The sequence below is a fragment of the Mastigoproctus giganteus genome, chromosome 1 (genome assembly GCF_048544385.1).
Source record: "Mastigoproctus giganteus isolate SK-2022 chromosome 1, ASM4854438v1, whole genome shotgun sequence".
In the NCBI taxonomy this organism is placed as follows: Eukaryota; Metazoa; Arthropoda; class Arachnida; order Uropygi; family Thelyphonidae; genus Mastigoproctus; species Mastigoproctus giganteus.
In genome coordinates, this window is record NC_143575.1 from 248,780,508 (window position 1) to 248,799,816 (window position 19,309).

Below are 19,309 nucleotides of genomic sequence, written 5' to 3' on the forward strand. Positions count from 1 at the left end.
ACCCTCATCAGAAATATTAAATAAGTTTTCTACAACAGACCTGCTGTTTATACTAAGCTGTCAAAAGAATTTCCCAAGTTTCATCAGAAAAATCTGAAAATTCCTCCCTCACACCCACCTAGCTGAATATCCTCTGAATATTCAATAGAACTGTTAAAATTCCAAGCATTACTTGAGATAATTTGCTACATTTCAAGTATCCTTCTGCACTTTTCAGTTCCCCAACCAAGGACTTTTCTATATCATTTCTTTCTGCTTTCATAATATCTTAATAGCTTCTCACACTGAAAATGTCAAAACTAATAAGGCAGAACATCTACTGCTTCATTTATTTCTTTATCTTCAGTGATACTGAGAAGTATACTGGAAACTTGCCCACAGAATCTTCAAATTTGAAAATGGATTTCCGATTTACAAAATTTGTTCTACCTTAGCAGTTATAAGCATGATTTCACAGCAAGAACTTGTGTACCAAACAGATGGGGGATATGTTCCTGAAAAGCAGTACACTTCAATAAATGGGGGGAGAGGATTCATTATTGAACTTATTAAAATACCTACTGAACATTTAGAAGACATAATAAAGCATAAAATAAATATATTAATTTTTAACAAACATGGTGATCGTTGATTCAAAGTGTTATGAAAAAAGTCGAAAGTACATCTATAAAAAATAAATGTTGATCAAATAATTGCTCGTACTGTAGTATACTTATAAAAGTATACTACAGTACTTATAAAAGTATACTACAGTGTTAAATAATCTCATACTGTAGTATACTTATAAAAGTATACTACAGTATGAGATTATTTAACAGTATTTTAAATGAATATTAATTTTTTTAAAAAGTAAAACAATGAAATTAACTATTCCTTAGTTTTCCTTCCTATTACTGGCACCATTTTAAAATATCTTGTCAGTCAGGGCAACATCTAGTTAGAATAGGAACTCATTAAAGTTGATATTTTATCACCTTTTTCATGTTTACTAATGAAGTTTTTTTTTTTCTTTTTAACAAAGAAAACAATCCTTTTCCATTTTGAGGGATGCACATACATTTAAATTAGGAGGAAAAAACCCTTGAATAAAAGCCATATAATAATAAAATTATAGGATTACCACAAAAAGGAGTCTACTCAGGCTTCCAAGACTCCCATCTCTTATGAGTTTAACATTCTGCTGCTAATATGGCAACTGACAAACACTTAAAAATTTGCAAGTTATATCAAATTCTACCACATGCATTTGTCCACCAACATGCTCCGATTTATTATATGGCATTTTCTGTGTTTTTATTTTGATATTCTATTACAAGAAATTAGTGTGTTTTTTTGCATTGTTTGTTTGACATTTAACAAACACCAGGTATAGTAATCAGGATTTTTTTTTTTTTTTTTTTTGTAAAAACAAAAACAGAATTAAGAATAAAATTTAATACTGTTTCATTCTGAACTATTTCTTGTCTTGCCTTTTCAAAAACTGATGAGTAAAATACATCAACTACATGTTATTTTTGAATATTATACCAAAGTTATTTACATTAAAAAAAAAAAAAAAAAAAAAAAATAGCTTATACCCTGGCACAACCACCAGGTCAGAGGAGTTTACAATAAATCACAAGTGCAATCATTGATCATATTTAGAAGCCACAGGATTGAACTACAGTCCATTCAAATAGTGTGTGCTAGTGGTAGATGACTTTCATCAACCGGTGAAATACCACCACTTTGCTTATTGGAGGCTTGAAGTGGTGAAACCCATGTTTAGTCTCTAGAGCAAGGTTTCCGGCATTCCCCCCCCATACTTCTCCTTCAACCCATGCACGGTACTAAGTACTATAGGTTTTGATACCTTTCGTGTTTGGGGTTTCCATAAAAAAAAAACTCATCCCTGACCATTCTGTTACATCAGGCTTCCTATCTCATTGAATGTGGTGCTAGTGCTGGTGAAGAAACAGACATTCTTGGAGAAGAGAACTTGACTCGGCACATTCTGAATAAATTGGGTAGGAATCTGAATGACCCAACTGAATCTGAATGAAGTTGGAATTTAATGAAATGTGAAGAAATGGATGCGAATACAGACCAAATCTGAATGACAAGCATCAGAATTAGAGCTTTGATCTGACTGATGCAATGATGCTTATTCAAATGAAACGAATTCATTTCTTTGAAACAATCAATTTATTAGTAATAACTGCTATAATTACGATGCTGAATAAATTCTAAGGCTAAAAATATTCTTTTTGCTGTTATATATTTATATTTGTTTTATATTTTGTAACTCTTGTAAATAAATGATTTTCAGTTAGGGGGAGGGGATTTGCTTCAGTCCAAGAAACAAAGCATCAACAGCTCTCACACCCTAGAAAAGCTTGTGCTTCATCTTTTCATTTTCTCAGATGTCATAGTCTGAAAACCAAAATGCCAACAGCTGTGGCATCTATCAGAATACCATCTGAGTATCAAAATTTCAGTTCAAGAGAAAAATGGCTTTCTAAATAAAAAAAAAAAAAAAAAAGGACACTAATAGATTATCATTATTGGTTTCTCTCATTTTTTTGTTTAATACCTTTTAATTTAGTTTAGCATATCATAATTAATATATGCTTTCAATGTTTTCCTCCGTAGCCCAGTGGTCAGGAGTGGGAGTGCAGTAACACACGCTCCTTGAGTAGACCGGGGTTCAAGCCCCTGACTGCTGAATACGGTTGATCTGCCAACCCGCACTGGACCAGTGTGGCAGATTATGGTCCATTTCCCTCAGCATGAATTGTTGAGGAGGCTTCCATCCTGCAGTGGGTTGATAATGGCTGCACTTTACCTTTTTTATTTTTTTTTCTCTCAAATGTTTTCAATTTAATAAAAAAATCTAAAAATTATATTTTTAGAATTCAAACAAAGAGGGGCATGTTTCAAAGAAGCCACATGTTAAATTAGAATAAATTAGAATTATTACACCCCTAATTTAAAAAAGAATTTGTTAAATTGTTTGTTAAATTACGGGTGTGATACCAAACTCACCAATTCCAACACAATACATAAAAAAAATTCAAAACATGACTTTTCTTGATACCCCTGAAAATGGAATTTATTATATGCAGCATAAGCTCTTTTTTCAGATATTATCAAGCTCCTATATTCATTTTGTTTTCCAAAACTAAAAGAGTCCAAAGTAGTCATACTACCAGAAAAACAAACTAAAGGTCACTCACCACCAGATGCAATTTATTTTAGGAGAAAGGGGTAAGGATATTACCAAGATTAAATTCTTTCTTATTAATTTTAAACAAAAGTAATCATAAATTATGACAAAATGTACAGAATCAATTCTAATCGATCCTGGTCTATAACATAAATAACTACATTTGCCCTCCTTTTCTTAACTTCATTAATCCCTCTACTTCTTGAAGTACTGTTTAGCAGTGCCCTTGAGTTCATTCTCATGGTAGTAGGAATATACCTAAGTTGGGACATATTATAAAACAGTTGAAAACTTAACGTTATGACATTAATGTGCTGCTTATATTCTGAAACTTAAATTAAAACATTTATGATATCACAAATTCTGGAACCCTCACTTATTCTAAAACACTTCTGCTTTTCTATCTAAAATGACAGGTTTGTTTTAGTGAGCACAAAACGTAACAAAGTTCAGTCAAGTTACAGGATCTCCAAATTTATTTTTCATAAAATACAGAAGATGCAGAAGTAAAACAAATCATTTTTCAACATAATCTCCTAGAAGCAAATACACATTATCGCACATTTCTTCCAAGCTGTGAAGGCCACTGCAAAGGTTTGTTTGGAGGCATTACCAAATCAAACTAAAGAAAATAATCAAACAATGAAATAAATAAAATAAACAAAACAATATCAATTAATATTAGCTAAAGAAAGGATGGCCATTAATTTAAGAAAAAGTAATAAAAGAAAGCAAAGAGGGTTCAACCACACCAAAGATCATGTAAAATTGAAAAGGGGCAGGAGGCAGATAAGAGAAAGTGATTAAGACTGACTATACCAAATAATATTTTCAGACGGGGGGGGGGGATTATGCCTGTGATACTATTTTAAATTCTTTCTTATCATTTACTAACTTCAGTTTTTTTTATTTGGGAATTCTGTTTTTGTCTTTGGGGACAGATTTCTTTTTTTGCATAACATATGTGGCAGTATCATGCCAACCTCACGAAAGAAAAAGAAAAAAAGCCCTTCCAAATTAAGGTGTGTGTGTGTGTGTGTGTGTGTGTGTGTGTGTGGTAAACAGCAGTTTCCCACTAAATATGTAACATGCTAGAGTTCCATCACTATTTCACATGATTTAAGACTGATTAACTCAATTAAACTGAGTATTTGATTCTATAAGTCATTATTATTAAATAACTGAATGAGTACTTTATACTACTAATAAATATAGGGTATACAAATGAAGTGTTTTGATAGAAGCTGATTTTGCTGGTTTGTAACCTTGGCCAGACAGATTCTAACCTGTTCTTGCACAGCTGAAATTAGTTTTGTAGATAACTTGTTTAAATTTTTGTACAAAGCAGCCTTGATGTTAAAATATTTGCAAGCATTCAAGAATTGATTAAATAAAACAGACTTCTTATAATGAAGTAATATAAGAGTATCTGCAGGTTTCCAATAAATTTTAAAAAAAAATTGCATTTTCTGCTCTCATCAATGTGATAAATTTAGGGCTCCCTATATTTCTTTTAAAGTGAGCTTTAGATGGCAACAATTTTAGATTACTAAAAATAGGAATGTGAATTTTAGGTAATGTTAAATAAATGCTCTGCATTTATGGCAAAAGCGACCATGGTTTTATAACCCTAAAAATACATAAAGCTAACTGAAAAAAGCAGAGAGTTTCTAGTGTTGGAATATAAGTCCTAGCTTTTAATTTCTTTAGGAAGAGCAATAGTTATTTAATCACTTATGGAAACTAGTAATAGTAAGTTTTTGATTATATATTAGAATGAAATCAGCATGTTAATATAATAAAGAAAGGTAGCTTTAAAGTGTTTTATATTATACCATAATTAGGCCTTACCCAAAATTGTAGCTAGAGACATTTATTATTACTAATCAAGGAATGAAGGTTAGTTAAGGATAATTAAAAGGATAAATAGAACAGCCCAACACACTTCGATCCAATTCAAATAAGTATCCAAGAGTCAAATACAGATGTATAACCTTAGTTCCAGGGAAACCTTAATCACCTTGGATGATAATATCAAAACTCCTTCCACATCCTGTTCCTACTGTGTTATTTACCATTACATCACACAAGTCTGTCAAACATCTTCTGTTGATTACGGCAATTTATACAATAGCTATACATTTTCAACATAGTTTTATTACTGGCTATATCTAACTCAGACTTCATTGAGATGTCAATCATTTCTCAGTTACTTGAATTCTGTAAGTCTGCATTAAAGAACAACTGTAGAATAATTAGATTCTAGGCACAGAATAACACTGTTAATTAAAACAAATCAAGTTAAATGTATAGCTAGAAACCAAAAAACATTAATCTACTTAGGATAATTTTAAAAACATTTAAAATTATCCTAAGTAGTTATCATCATCAGCCATTTTCAATCCACTGCAGGATGGAGGCCTCTCCAGCAACTTTCCAGTTCCTTCTGTTTTGAGCACTGGTCATCCATTTACTACCCACAAACTCATGAATTTCATCTATCCATCTCTGCCTTTGTCTTCCAGGTTTTCTTCTAGCTCCTCTTGGGTATCATTCTGTTATTTTCTTAGTCCATCTGTCATCATGTCTTCGAGTTTGTGTCCTGCCCAAGACCATTTTAGTTCTTTAGTTTTGATAAGAATGTCCTTTACTTGAGTTTTCTGCCTAATCCACGCGTTTCTCTTCTTATCTAACAGTCTGATTCCCAATATAATTTTTTCCATTCTTCGCTGTGTAGTTCTCAGCTTCTCTTCCACTCTTTTGGTGAGTGCCCAAGTTTCACTTCCATAAGTCATGGTGGGGAGTATACATTGGTTCATTATTTTACGTTTCAGACAAACTGGGATATCTTAAGTAGTATGACCTCAAAATTACTTTGTCTAACAGGAAAAGTTTGTAAGTTAACAAACCTACAAGGTTTAATACAAAATTACATATTACAGACTTATTAAATTTAGAGTATAATTAAAAAAAATCCTTACCATGATTGGTTTTCCTTTAAAAGTTTTCACTTCTTCTCGTAAGTAGCGATATGCTTTTTGGGTGTCCTCGTCAGATTCAAATGTTACATACCAACTATTATTATGGGCAAATTCACAGCAGATAAATTTTGGGCAATTTTCACTATTAAAAAGAACTTCGATTTCCTATAAGAGAGCAAAACACATTTCACGTAGCACACAATGTAAATTTCACCAAATTAAAAAACTAGTTGAAATGCAATGAAAATAAAATGTTACATTAGGAGTGAATTAGTTTGAGCATTCTCATGAATAATGTAAGTTTAATAAGAGGATTAAATATTTTTCATCAAAATGTTAACCACAACACTTACTTTTACCAAAACGTCTCACCCCCATGTTTTTTATTCTCTAAGAAGTGGGATAATTTTTCATTGTGTACAGTAGATACCCAATTACCCAGGAACAGATTAATCAAGGCCCCCTACATGCCCTAATTAATCCCATTGTCTCAAGGTGTCTACTTGACTGCACAGAAACAAGGATATGCAACTCTTTCCGACAAGATCACGATTTTAAATTTATAGTAATACCAATTACAATAATGCCAACCAAGGGAAAATACAAACTTAATTTCCCTTTACACAAAAATATACAGTATGCATTAAATTTTGTCAAATCTTCCCTCACTGCAGCATACTTATATATATCCTCTTTTAACTTTGTTGTGGATTTGTTTATGTTGTTCTGACATTAACAGTTTTTTTATTTTATTTTTTATTACATAAATGAGCTTACATATGCTCAATTTTTCCTATGTTCTATTAAAATTTTGGAAATAAACAAGTTACCTTTTATTCAGTTCGTAGGATTTCTTCTTTCCAAAATCTCCTTATACGAATAAATTACGAAATGATACTTAAAACAAAATTACAATTAAAATAATTTAAAACTCAATGTATTCCTCACTATTGACACACAAACAGTCCAACACGCCAGGATCACAGCAGTGAAACCCACCCCAACCCCAGAATTATTAACCCCCCCATGCAACCTCTAGTGAAGAAAGACATTGTCATAAATGCAAAATTGGAATACAAATAAAATACTATTAAAATAAGATAAGTATGATAAAACCATGCAATTAAAAGTTCCTCACTGGAATACAAATAAAATACTATTAAAATGTGATAAAGAGAGGAATCCTTTAACTGCATGGTTTTATCATACTTTTATCTTATTTTCATAGTATTTTATTTGTATTCCAATTTTGCATTTAGGACAAAATGTTTTCCTTCACTAGAATTTGCATGGGTGTTTTAATATTTCTGGGGTCGGGGTGGGGTTCACCGCTGTGATCCTGGGGTGTTAGACTGCCCGTGTGCCAATAGTGAGGAATACATTGAGTTTTAAATTATTTTAATTATGTAATTTTGTTTTAAGTATCATTTCGTAATTTATTCATATAAGGAGATTTGGGAAAGAAAAAATCCTATGGACTGAATAAAAGGTAACTCCTTGTTTATTTCAAAAAAAAAAAACCGGTGAGTGGAAAGACTCACTGTCTCATAGGTGTTAAAGATGAGTCATTAATTCACATAACTGCAATCTTCTGAATGGAATCTAGAAGCCTGAAAGAGGTTTTGGGGGCACCGCCCCAGATGTGGGAACACTATTCCATGGTAGGGAGAATTTGCGATTTGCACAGTGTGAACAGCTGTCTGGAAGAAAAGTAATGCTAAGTGAGAAAGAAAACCAAGTTTTTTATATGCAGAGGAAGCAATATTTGTAATGTGCTTGTGCCAAGAGAGATTAGAAGTCAGAGTAATCCCCAAAAGAGATATATCATCTTGCCTAGAAATCGGAGTGTCACCAAAGATAAGCATAGGGGTAGAAGAATCCTTTTTGAAAGATATAAGACAAGACTGAGTTTTAGAAGGAATGAAATCAACTAAGTTGTCTTTGCCCCAACTAAGTTGGACAGTAAATGGATGTTGGCTGGTGGCGGCACATGTTCAGTTTTGAAAGAGAGAGTAGGAATAATAGAAGCCAATTCAGAAGAACAGTGCCCATTGAAGTATCTGCAGAAAAGGCATGCAGCAGAAACAGTACATCTATAAGACAGCAAGTGGAGAGACTCTGTTAGAGAGGAGTCATTAATTAACCTAACAGCCCTCTTCTGAATGGAATCTAGAAGCCTGAGAGAAGTTTTGGGGGCACCGCCCCAGATGTGTGAACAATATTCCATGGTAGGGCGGATTTGCTATTTTGTACAGAGTGAACAGCTGTTTGGAAGAAAAGTAACGGCGAGAGCGAAAGAGAAAACCAAATTTTTTAGATGCAGAGGAAGCAATATTTGTAATGTGCTTGTGCTAAGAGAGGTTAGAAGTCAAGGTAATCCCCAAAAGCGGATATATCAACTTGCCTAGAAATCGGAGTGTCATCAATGGTAAGCATAGGAGCCTTTTTGCGAGATATAAGACAAGACTGAGTTTTAGAAGGATTGAAATCAACTAAGTTGTCTTTGTCCCACTGGAAAATTACCTGGAGATCAGCATTAAAGGAATTGGTAGCAGATATTCGAGAAGTTGAAGTTGATTGAGCAGAATGAGGTTTCTCAAAATGGAAAGCAAGGTGCTATCATTGGCAAAACTATGGATAGGATTTCCAGCCAATGGAAGAAGATCATTATTATACAAGAAGAAAAGAGTGAGGAAAAGAACTGAACCTTGTCTGGACACCAGCACTATTGGGGAAGTTAGAAGACAGAGAGCCATCACCTTCAGTGAGCGATCAGAGAGAAAACTGGATAACCAATTACAAAACACGGTTGACAAACCATAAGATAGAAGCCTGTTTAGAAGACCTTTTTGCCAAACACGATCGAAAGCCTTTAAGATATCAAGAGCAACTGGTTGTGTTTCACTGAACTTTTCCACTGAATTTGTCCATAACATAAGTCAGAATATCACCAGTGAATCGACACTGACGGAATCCATACTGGCAATCGTTGATCAGACAGAAGGTTTCTAGGTAGTTTAAGAGTTGGCGGTTAATTGATTTCTCCATTACTTTAGAAAAAGACCAGAAGTAATTGCAATGGACATTAACTGGATGGGAGTGATTTGTCACCCTTTTTAAGAACTGGCTTACTTTTGGATACAGTGGCGGATTACCCATTAAGGCAATGAGGCACATGCCTAGGGGCCCCAGGCTTTGGGGGGAGGGGGTCCCCCGAAGCCAAGACATTTTCCTATAGTGTTCTAAAATAGATTAATGCTTTCAGTAAACACCATAAAAATCTTGATTAATTTAAGCCAAAATTTAAACAAAAAATTCAAAAGTACAAAATTTCATTTATTTGCCACCTAACTATTATTTACTTTTTATTCTTTTTTTGTTATTATTATTTTTTTTGGAGGGGCCCCCAACTATCCTTAATCTGCCACTGGCTGGATATGAGCAAATTTCCAAGCAGAAGGAAAAACACCTTTGGAACAAGAAAGTGAAAAAAAGCAGCAAAGAACAGGAGGAGTAAGTTCAGGAGCACAGGTTTTGAGAACAAGTGGAGAAAAACCATCAGGACCTGGAGCTTTCTTAGCATCAAGATTTGTCGAAATCCTTCTGACATCCTTTTGACAGAAGACCACAGCAGGCATTGAATGGAGAGTGTTGGAAATGGTGGGAGGTGTTTTTCCAAGACCATTAATACACGAGTTGGAAGAAAAATGGGATGCTAGCAGATCAGCTTTATCCTTGGCTGAAGTGACAACAGAACCATCTGGTTTTAACAGAGGTGGGAGCAGAGATGGGCAAAAGTTGCAGCCAATAGCTTTGGCAAGAGACCAGAATGCTTGGCTACCATTAGGGCAAGAAGCAAGTTTTCTACCCTTAGCCTGTTCTAAATCTAGTTTGGAATGATTAATAACTACTTTACAATTGTTGCGAGCTTTCGTATAGGCAGAAAATGAAACTGAAGAATTGGAAACAAGCCAATTACAATATGCAACGTTCTTCTCTTGAACAGTCTAAGCACATTTATTGGAAAACCAAGGTTTAGATAAAGGATGGGATTTTAAAGTGGAGTATGAAATAAAGGATTCCATTCCTACAAGAATAATTTCACTGACATGATCTGAGCAAACGTTGACTTCAGAAGTTTTGAAACAGTAATCCAACCAAGGAAAAGAAATCTCGCAGGCCATCCCATTTTGCATCCTTGTAATGCCAAACACGAAGTTGGGAATAGCCATGAGATAAAGGCTCCATTGGAGAAGTGACAATCACCAAGTTGTGATCTGAGGTGTCTAAAGGACCATTCACTTCTACCATTTACTTAGGATTGTTTGTTAGAAAAAGATCAAGTGTGTTGGCTGTATGGTTAGTATTGTCCGGTTTTCTTGTAGGTAAATAAACAAACAATCTATGCAAGGTCATTAGTAATTGCAAAAGCCTCATCATCTAGACCAGCTGGGTTGGTGTGACTAGAAAACTGAAGCCAGCTGGAGTTGTGAACATTAAAATCACAAAGGAAAATTACCTCACTGTTAGGAAAGTTGGGCTGGAGAAAGTCAAGTTGCAAAGAGAGGAAGTCAAAGAGCTCCAAATGATTAGTGGAGTTAGGAGAATGGTAGAGACAACAGATGAATTTGACAGAATGAGGCAGAGAAATTTTAAGCCAGAGGAGATTCCAAATTACCAAGTCTCTGACATGGAATATCGAAACAGACATATGCACAAGTACCATCTTTGAGGCAAAAAATATCATACAAGAAATTTGGGTAAGTGACATGAGCAGTAGCTGAGTCAACCAATAACTGAGATTCTGTCAGAAAAAGTACATGGGGTTTGGAAGACTGCAAGTGGAAATGAACATCGTTGAGATTAGAACTGAGACCACATATTTGTGAAATGAACTAGGAAGTGTTTGTGTGGTTTAGATCTGATCTGGAAGCCTCCTAAAGAGTTACCAATAGGTTCGGTGCAGTGTACTAACTAGTGGCCTGCCTGTGAACACCGTTTTAAGGCTGTATCCTCGAAATGTAAGGAAGATTAGATCTCGCCATAATGTCCATCATAATCTCAAAAGTCATCAGTCATACTGCATGATTGAAGAGATGGGGAAGGGTTGACCACAAGTTAGCTCTGGAGAGTAAACATGGGTTCCACCACTTCAAGCCTCCAATAAGCAAAGTGGTGGTATTGAACCAGTTGATGAGAGTCATCTACCACCTAGTTTTGCCTGGTAACAGAGGGGCAGCATTACTCCATGCATTACACCTCAACCCCCGCTTACGCTGATTCACATCTGAGTGGTCACCCAGTGTGCTTGTTCATGGGGGTTATAACCAAGATTACTAACAGTCCTAGTATCATGAAGGTGCAAGCAGACGATTTGGCTGTCACAGACCGTAAGAACTTTGCCGAAATTGGGTTCACTGACTCAAGTGTCACCTGAATATCAGTTCCATCTGCATTTTAGACTCCCAGGTAAAAAGTACAGCTTGTCTGGCATATCTGAGAGAATGTATCTGACAAGCTCAAGGACCTTGAAGCTTAATGGTTAAAGTTCTCAAGTTAACATGTTAGAATACTATATGGCTATAGTGCTTTTTTTTTTTTTTTTTTTTCCTCCTCTTTTACTTTGAGAGACCCAGGTGGGTGGAATTTGTATCCTACTAACAACTTCAACATGAATTTGCCTGTTGCATTTTCACAAATGAAAACAATTAGCTGATCTTCTCCAAACTTAAATCCCAATGCAAACATCTAGTTGAATAAGAGAATGCAAGGGACATTCAAATCAAAAGACATATGCTTTATACATGTGAGAACGAGGGTAACCTGTGTGAACGTAGCTTTTTGCCGCTATTGGAACAGAGAAGTTTTTTCTGTTTTATTTTCTGTTTTATTAGCTTAAATTGGCATATTAACTTATTTTCTAGAGTAGCTTTATATTCCTATTTACGATACTTAATTAAAAGTAACTTAGACAGAGATTTTGTAAATATTACTTAGTATCGGTAAGGGTATCAAATCCACGTGTTTACCGTCCGTAAATTGCCGCCACTGTTACGCGATACAAAATATCTCGAACTAGATAGCATAAGCTTAATATAGTATAGTACATAACATTGTCAATTAATCAGTAAAATCTATTAATCTTGTTGAACTTCACTGTCAGTTAAATTGTACTTTTAACTATACATATAACGACTTAGGTTACATAACATAAATAATTAGTAAAAATAAATAATTAATACTTAACTTGATACGGAAGTTATATAAAGGGATTTCGTAGATAACACTCTATACGGAAACATAAATATAGCGTTATAACTGTGTTGGGATACAAGTTTAGAGTTTAATTTTGTACTCAAATTTAAATTTTATTGAAATTAAATCAAAATCATGACTCAGACCAGAGCAGCAAAAAAGGCTCAAGCTAATGGGAGTGCTGTGGCTCAGGGGAGAACTGAGGGGAGCAGTTGCCCTCTGAACCACAGCCTTCTAAAATGCACTACTTGCTTGATGTTTGTGAAGCAGTCGTGTACGGGACATGATACTGCCATGGGGGATGTCTTTGGGTCTGTGGGATGCAAGGCGTGTAAGGAAATCAGGTGACAACTCAGCGTTGTTATGGGCCTATATGAGAGCTTGAAGGGCAGGGCAGATGCCCTAGAAGGATTAAAGTGAGGGGCCCATCATGCTCTCAGCTGCCCATACCAATGCCAGAGCTTGCACTTGGTCATCACGCAACACAGCGGCAGCCCCCAAGGCAGAATGCGCTGGTCCCAAAGGAACTAGTAGTTGTTGGTGACTCTATTGTCAGGGAAACGGGAAACATGCTTCGTAAAAAGGATAGGTGGAACAGGACCAGGGTATGTCTGCCAGGGGCAAAGGTTGACATTGCAGAGCGGATATCTTTTAAGGGAACAAAAGGTGGTATAGTTGTACACGTTGGCACTAATGATATTAAGAGTAGGAGACCGGTGGAATTACTTAACAAGTACAGGTCACTTTTTTTTTTTTTTTTTTTTTTGTAGTTGTTGGCGAATAGGCCTCTGTGGCCATAATGCACCTCCCAAGGTTTTTTTGCAGTACTTTGATCAAACCCGAGGCGGGAATCGAACCCGCGACCTTTGGGTTGCCAGGTAGGCACTTTACCCATCCAGCTAGCCCGGTCGGCTACAGGTCACTGTTGAAAAAAATTAAAAAAAAAAAAAAAAAAGGCCGTGAATTAGGGTTGAATTTGAAAGTGTGTCCAATTTTGCCCAGACACGATAGGAGGGAGTATATGATGAGAGCCCTGTCGATCAATTCGGCCCTGAAAAGATTGTGCAAGGCTCAAGGGGTAGAATTTTTTTCAGCCTGGTCTGTACTTGTTAACAGGAGAGACTGCTTCTAGAGGAATGGGATACACTTAAATAGAAAGGGTGCAAGAATGTTTGCTGATGCTATCGAGGCAGTGTTAAGTGGATCGGAAAACTGCTAGATTGGGGGGATACAAGGACTAATAGATTAACAGTAGCCAATGCAGAGGTGAAAGTGATTCTTGCACTGCTCTACTGGAATGAGCAGCAGCCTGGAAAATAAGATGCAGGATATTTCAGAGACTGCTGGGAATCATTGGGGTACAAGTAAACACATGGGTTGTGTTAGGGTAGCTAAGAAAAAGAACAGGTGCATGTATACTTGCATGTACACCAATGCTAGGAGTTTAGTAAATAAATTTGAGGTATTGCTCAAAACATCAAAGGCAGATATTGTTGGGATTTCAGAAACATGGTGTCACACAGATATAAGGAATGCAGAACTGGAATTTGGGGAGTACAATGTCCACAGAAAGGATAGGCAGGATAGGAAGGGAGGAGGGGTTATGCTATTAGTTAAGAAATACATAAAATCCAAGAAAGTGAAGCCAGTCGACATCGCTGGACAGTGCAGTGTCCAGTCAGTTTGGCATGACATAAGCATTGGGAGATCAAAATTGAGAGTAGGAGTGTGCTATAGGCCTAATGACTCTGATGAGTATAATAAGAAACTGCACAGGGAAATAGAGTGGGCCAGTAAATCAGAGAGTCTTATAATGGGGGATTTTAATTTCCCAGATATTGACTGGAATTTGGGGGCTGGTCACTCACACACTAGCAAGGCTTTTGTGGATTAATTAGATGATTGTTTTCTACATCAGCATGTTCAGAAAGCAACTAGAGGCAGTAATACTCTTGATTTGATTAATTTGATTATCAGTAGTGATTCTCATGCATTAATAATCTGCAGATAAATGAACCGTGGCAGTGATCACAGTGTGCTGAAGTGGGATTTACTCAAAGAGGTAACTACCATTAGGGGTAAAGGGATGGGTTATTGCTTTCGTAAAGGCGACTACGATGGACTGAGACAGTATTTAAATTCTATACAGTGGGACCAACTGATGATGTTACTAACAGCAAATTCAAAATGGGAAGCATTCAAAGAACTTATCTTGGAAGCTACTAGGCTTTACATACCAACTAAGAAATATTGTTCAAGCTTTAGGCCTAAATGGATGTCAGATAAACTAATGAGGCATATGGCAGAGAAGAAAAATGCATGCGATACATACAAATTAATACGTGACACAGAAGCCTATGATACATACAAGTTTCTGTAACCAAGTTACAAAGGAGGTTAGGCAGGCGAAGGCAGATTACAAGAAATCTTTGGCAAGGGATGCAAAGAAAAACAGCAAAGAGTTCTTTACTTATGTAAACTCTAGAAGGAAGAGGATGAATCAGATTGGTCCACTTGATATCGATGGGTCAACTGTTGATGATCCTGCTCAGGTAGCTAACAAACTAAATAAATATTTCACATCAACATTCAGAAAGGGAAGGGTTTTTGTTTTCGTAAAGGTGACTATGATGGTCTGAGACAGTATTTAAATTCTATACAGTGGGACCAACTGATAATGTTACCAACAGCAAACTCAAAATGGGAAGCCTTCAAGGAACTAATCTTGGAGGCTACCAGGCTTTACATACCAACTAAGAAATATTGTTCAAGGTTTAGGCCTAAATGGTTGTCAGATGAACTAATGAGACATGTGGCAGAGAAGAAAAATGCATGGGATACATACAAATTAATTGGTGACATGGAAGCCTATGATAGATATAAGTTGGTCTGTAACCAAGTCACAAAGGAGATTAGGCAGGCAAAGGCAGACTACAAAAAATCCTTGGCAAAGGATGCAAAGAAAAACAGAAAAGAGTTCTTTACCTATTTAAACTCAAGAAGGAAAGGGATGAATCAGATTGGTCCACTGGATATTGATGGTTCAACAGTTGAGGATCCTGCTCAGTGGCTAACAATCTAAACGAGTATTTTGCATCTACATTCACGCATGAGGAGTTATTCAGGAAGGAGAATGATGTAGGTAAAGTAAACATTGGCAGTAAGCTGGATGATTTTGTAATAACTGAGAGGAAAGTGGAGGAGAGATTGTTGAGGATAAACATAAAAAAGGCACCTGGGGTGGATGGGATCTATCCAGTTATATTAAAGGAGGTAGAAAAGGAGGTAAGCAAACCCCTAGCCATAATTATGAGAGCTTTTTTGGACTCAGGGGAGGTACCCATAGACTGGAGATGTGCAAATGTAACCCCAATTCACAAAGGAAGATTAAAGGCTGACACAAGTAATTATAGACCTGTTAGTTTAACTTCTGTTCCAGGTAAATTAATGGAGGCACTGGTTAAAGAAGCACTGCAGGATCATCTAGACAAGAATTCAGTTATAGCTCAGATGCAGCATGGTTTTGTTAAGGGCAGGTCTTGCCTGACCAATTTGACTGTATACTATGATGTAGTCACAAAAGAACTGGATGCAGGGAATAACTTTGATTTTATATATTTGGATCTTAGAAAGGCTTTTGATACTGTTGCACATGGAAGACTGCTGCACAAATTGGAGCAGTGTGGCATTGGAGGCAAATTGCTGCTATGGATAAGGGGATGGTTGAGTGGCAGAAGACAGAGAGTGGTAATCAATGGACACTGCTCACCGTGGAGTAATGTTATTAGTGGAGTTCCTCAGGGTTCAGTGTTGGGTCCGTTGTTGTTTTCGGTGTTTATGAATGATATTGATGATGGGATATCAAGTTTAATGTCCAAGTTTGCAGATGATACAAAGGTTGGCAGGGTTGTTAAGGACACCACTGACGCTATGCTGCTGCAACAGGATCTGGAAAGGTTGAACAGATGGGCTGAGAGGTGGCAAATGAAGTTTAACATTGAGAAATGTAAAGTACTACATATGGGAAACAGTAACCCCAGAGCAACGTATCAACTCTGCGGTACTACAATGACAGTGGTGGAGAATGAAGAGGACCTGGGGGCAATTGTGCAGGCAGATATGAAGTTCTCTGAGCAGTGCAGACGAGCTGCAAGAGTAGCTCATGGTGTCTTGTCAATGATATACAGGAATTTTTCTAGCAGGGATAAGGAGATGATTATTCCCTTGTATAAGGCAATGGTTAGGCCACATCTTGAGTACTGTATACAGGTCTGGAGGCCTCATTTCAAGAAGGATGTAGAGCTGCTGGAACGGGTACAGAGAAGGGCAACAAGATTAGTGAATGGAACAAAGGGTTGCTCTTACGAAGAAAGGCTTAAGTTTTGCAAATTACAGAGTCTGGAGACTAGGTACCGGCGAGGTGATCTGATAGAGGTGTATAAGGCTTTGAATGGTTTGAGCATGCTCAATGCCAATGGGATTCTTCATCTTGCTCAGAATAATCAGCTCAGAGGGCATAAATTCAAATTGAGGAAGGACAGATGTCGGATAGATGGGCGGAAATTTGCCTTTGGCCAGCGGGTGGTTGGTTGGTGGAACCGACTTCCATCACTTGTTGTTGAAGTTGATAGCCTAAACAAATTTAAGGCTCAACTGGACAGGTATTTCGAGCAAACGGAGGGGTGAAATGGGAGTGGTGTGTTTTTTTTTTGGCTGATGCTGAATAAGCATGCTTTCTTGCATCATATGCTTCTACTAATGCTAATGATCCTGCTCAGGTAGCTAACAAACTAAATGAATATTTCACATCAACATTCACACATGAGTTATTCAGCGAGGGGAATGCCAGAGGTATATTCAACTCTGGCAGTAAGCTAGAGAATCTTGTAATAACTGAGAGTAAAGTGGAGAAAAAATTGTTGAAGATAAATACAAGAAAGGCACCTGGGGTGGATGGGATCTATCCAGTTATATTAAAGGAGGCAGCAAAGGAAGTAAGCAAACCCTTAGCCATAATTATGAGAGCTTCCTTGGACTCAGGAGAGGTACCCATGGACTTATGATGTGCAAATGTGACCCCAATTCACAAAGGAGGATCAAAGGCTGACACAAAGTAATTATAGACCTGTGACTTTAACTTCTGTTCCCGGAACATTAATGGAGGCACTGGTTAAAGAAGCACTGCAGGATCATCTAGACAAGACTTCAGTTATAGCTCGAACACAGCATGGTTTTGTTAAGGGGAAGTCTTGCCTGACCAATTTGATTGGATACTATGATGCAGTCACAAAAGAACTGGATGCAGGGAATAACTGATATTATATACTTGGATCTTAGAAAGGCTTTTGATACTGTTGCACATGTTAGACTGCTGCACAAATTGGTTTGGTTTGGTTTTTTTTTTTTAGGAGCATTAGCAACTAAGGCCATATTGCTCCGGGATATGCGGTGGTCATTCCCTGACCTTTCCGCATCCTCCGTATTTGGTGGTGACGGGCTCGAACCCCGGTCTAATCAAGAAGCGTGTGCTACGCACTGCTGCTCCTTCCCACCTGGCTACGGAGGCGCCACACAAATTGGAACAGTGTGGCATTGGAGGCAAATTGCTGCTATGGATAAAGGGGTGGTTGAGGGAGAGAAGACAGAGTGGTAATCAGTGGACACTGCTGATCGTGGACTAATGTTATTAGTGGAGTCCCTCAGGGTTCAGTATTGGGTCCATTATTGTTTTCTCTATTTATAAATGATATTGATGATGGTATATCAAGCTTAATGTTCAAGTTTGCAGACGATACGAAGGTTGGCAGAGTTGTCAAGGACACTACTAACACTATGCTGCTGCAACAGGATCTGGAAAGGTTGAGCAGATGGCAAATGAAGTTTAACATTGACAAATGTAAAGTACTACATATGGGAAACAGCAACCCCAGAGCAACGTATCAACTCTGTGGTACTACACTGACAGTGGTAGAGAATGAAAAGGACCTGCTGGTAATTGTGCAGGCAGATATGAAGTTCTCTGAGCAGTGCAGATGGGCTGCAAGAGTAGCTCATGGTGTATTGTGAATGATATATAGGAATTTTTCTAGCAGGGATAAGGAGGTGATTATTCCCTTGTATAAGGCAATGGTCAGGCCACACCTAGAGTACTGTATACAGGCCTGGAAGCCTCATTTCAAGAAGGATGTAAAGCTGCTGGAACGAGTACAGAGAAGGGCTGGAGACTAGGCACCAGCGAAGTGATCTGATAGAGGTGTATAAATCCTTGAATGGTTTGAGCATGCTCAATGCTGATGGGATTCTGCACGTTTCACACCTTAACAATAAAATTAAGAAGTTTATCTGTTCAGTTATAAGAATTTCAAGGCGAGAATGGGGACTTAGCAAAAAAACTATGAGCTTGTATTACAAAACGATCTTTCTTCCAGTTATTGCTGGCATGTGGGTGGAGGCTGTGTTTAAGATCAAAACTCAACGTAAGTTAATGTCGCTGCAGCGATCAATGATGCCGACTTAATTGAATGCACCACAGACTGTGTCTACAGTTGCGCTACAAGTGATAGCTGGCTTGTTACCTCTGGATTTATATGTGGTTTACCGAGGAATGTTGTACGCGATGAGGAAGGGTATCCCTGCCCAATATTTAGGGATGTCTTTAAATCTGACGGCTACTGTTAAGGAAGAGAAACTTCGAATTTGGACTGGTTTGGTTGGAACATGGAGAGCCCGATGGAGTTCTTCTGAGGTGGGAGTGATAACTAGAAAGATTATTCCAGAGGCAGATTTCGCTATTTCTAAACCAGTGTCGTCGTGGTTTTGCCCCACTATGTATACCAGTTTTGTGCTAACAGGGCACGTGTCGTTCCGG

General features: G+C 37.2%; 1 protein-coding gene across 3 annotated transcripts in view; it reads right to left on the reverse strand.

Annotated features, from left to right (window-relative positions):
* Nucleotides 1-19,309, reverse strand: part of LOC150091741 (uncharacterized) — a 468,496-nt gene that overhangs the window by 192,984 nt on the left and 256,203 nt on the right. For all 3 annotated transcript variants that reach the window (XM_090376795.1, XM_090376796.1, XM_090376797.1), the window contains one exon: nucleotides 6,187-6,351. In XM_090376795.1, coding sequence (XP_090232921.1) covers nucleotides 6,187-6,351 — 165 coding nt within the window. The remainder of the gene's footprint in view (nucleotides 1-6,186; nucleotides 6,352-19,309) is intronic.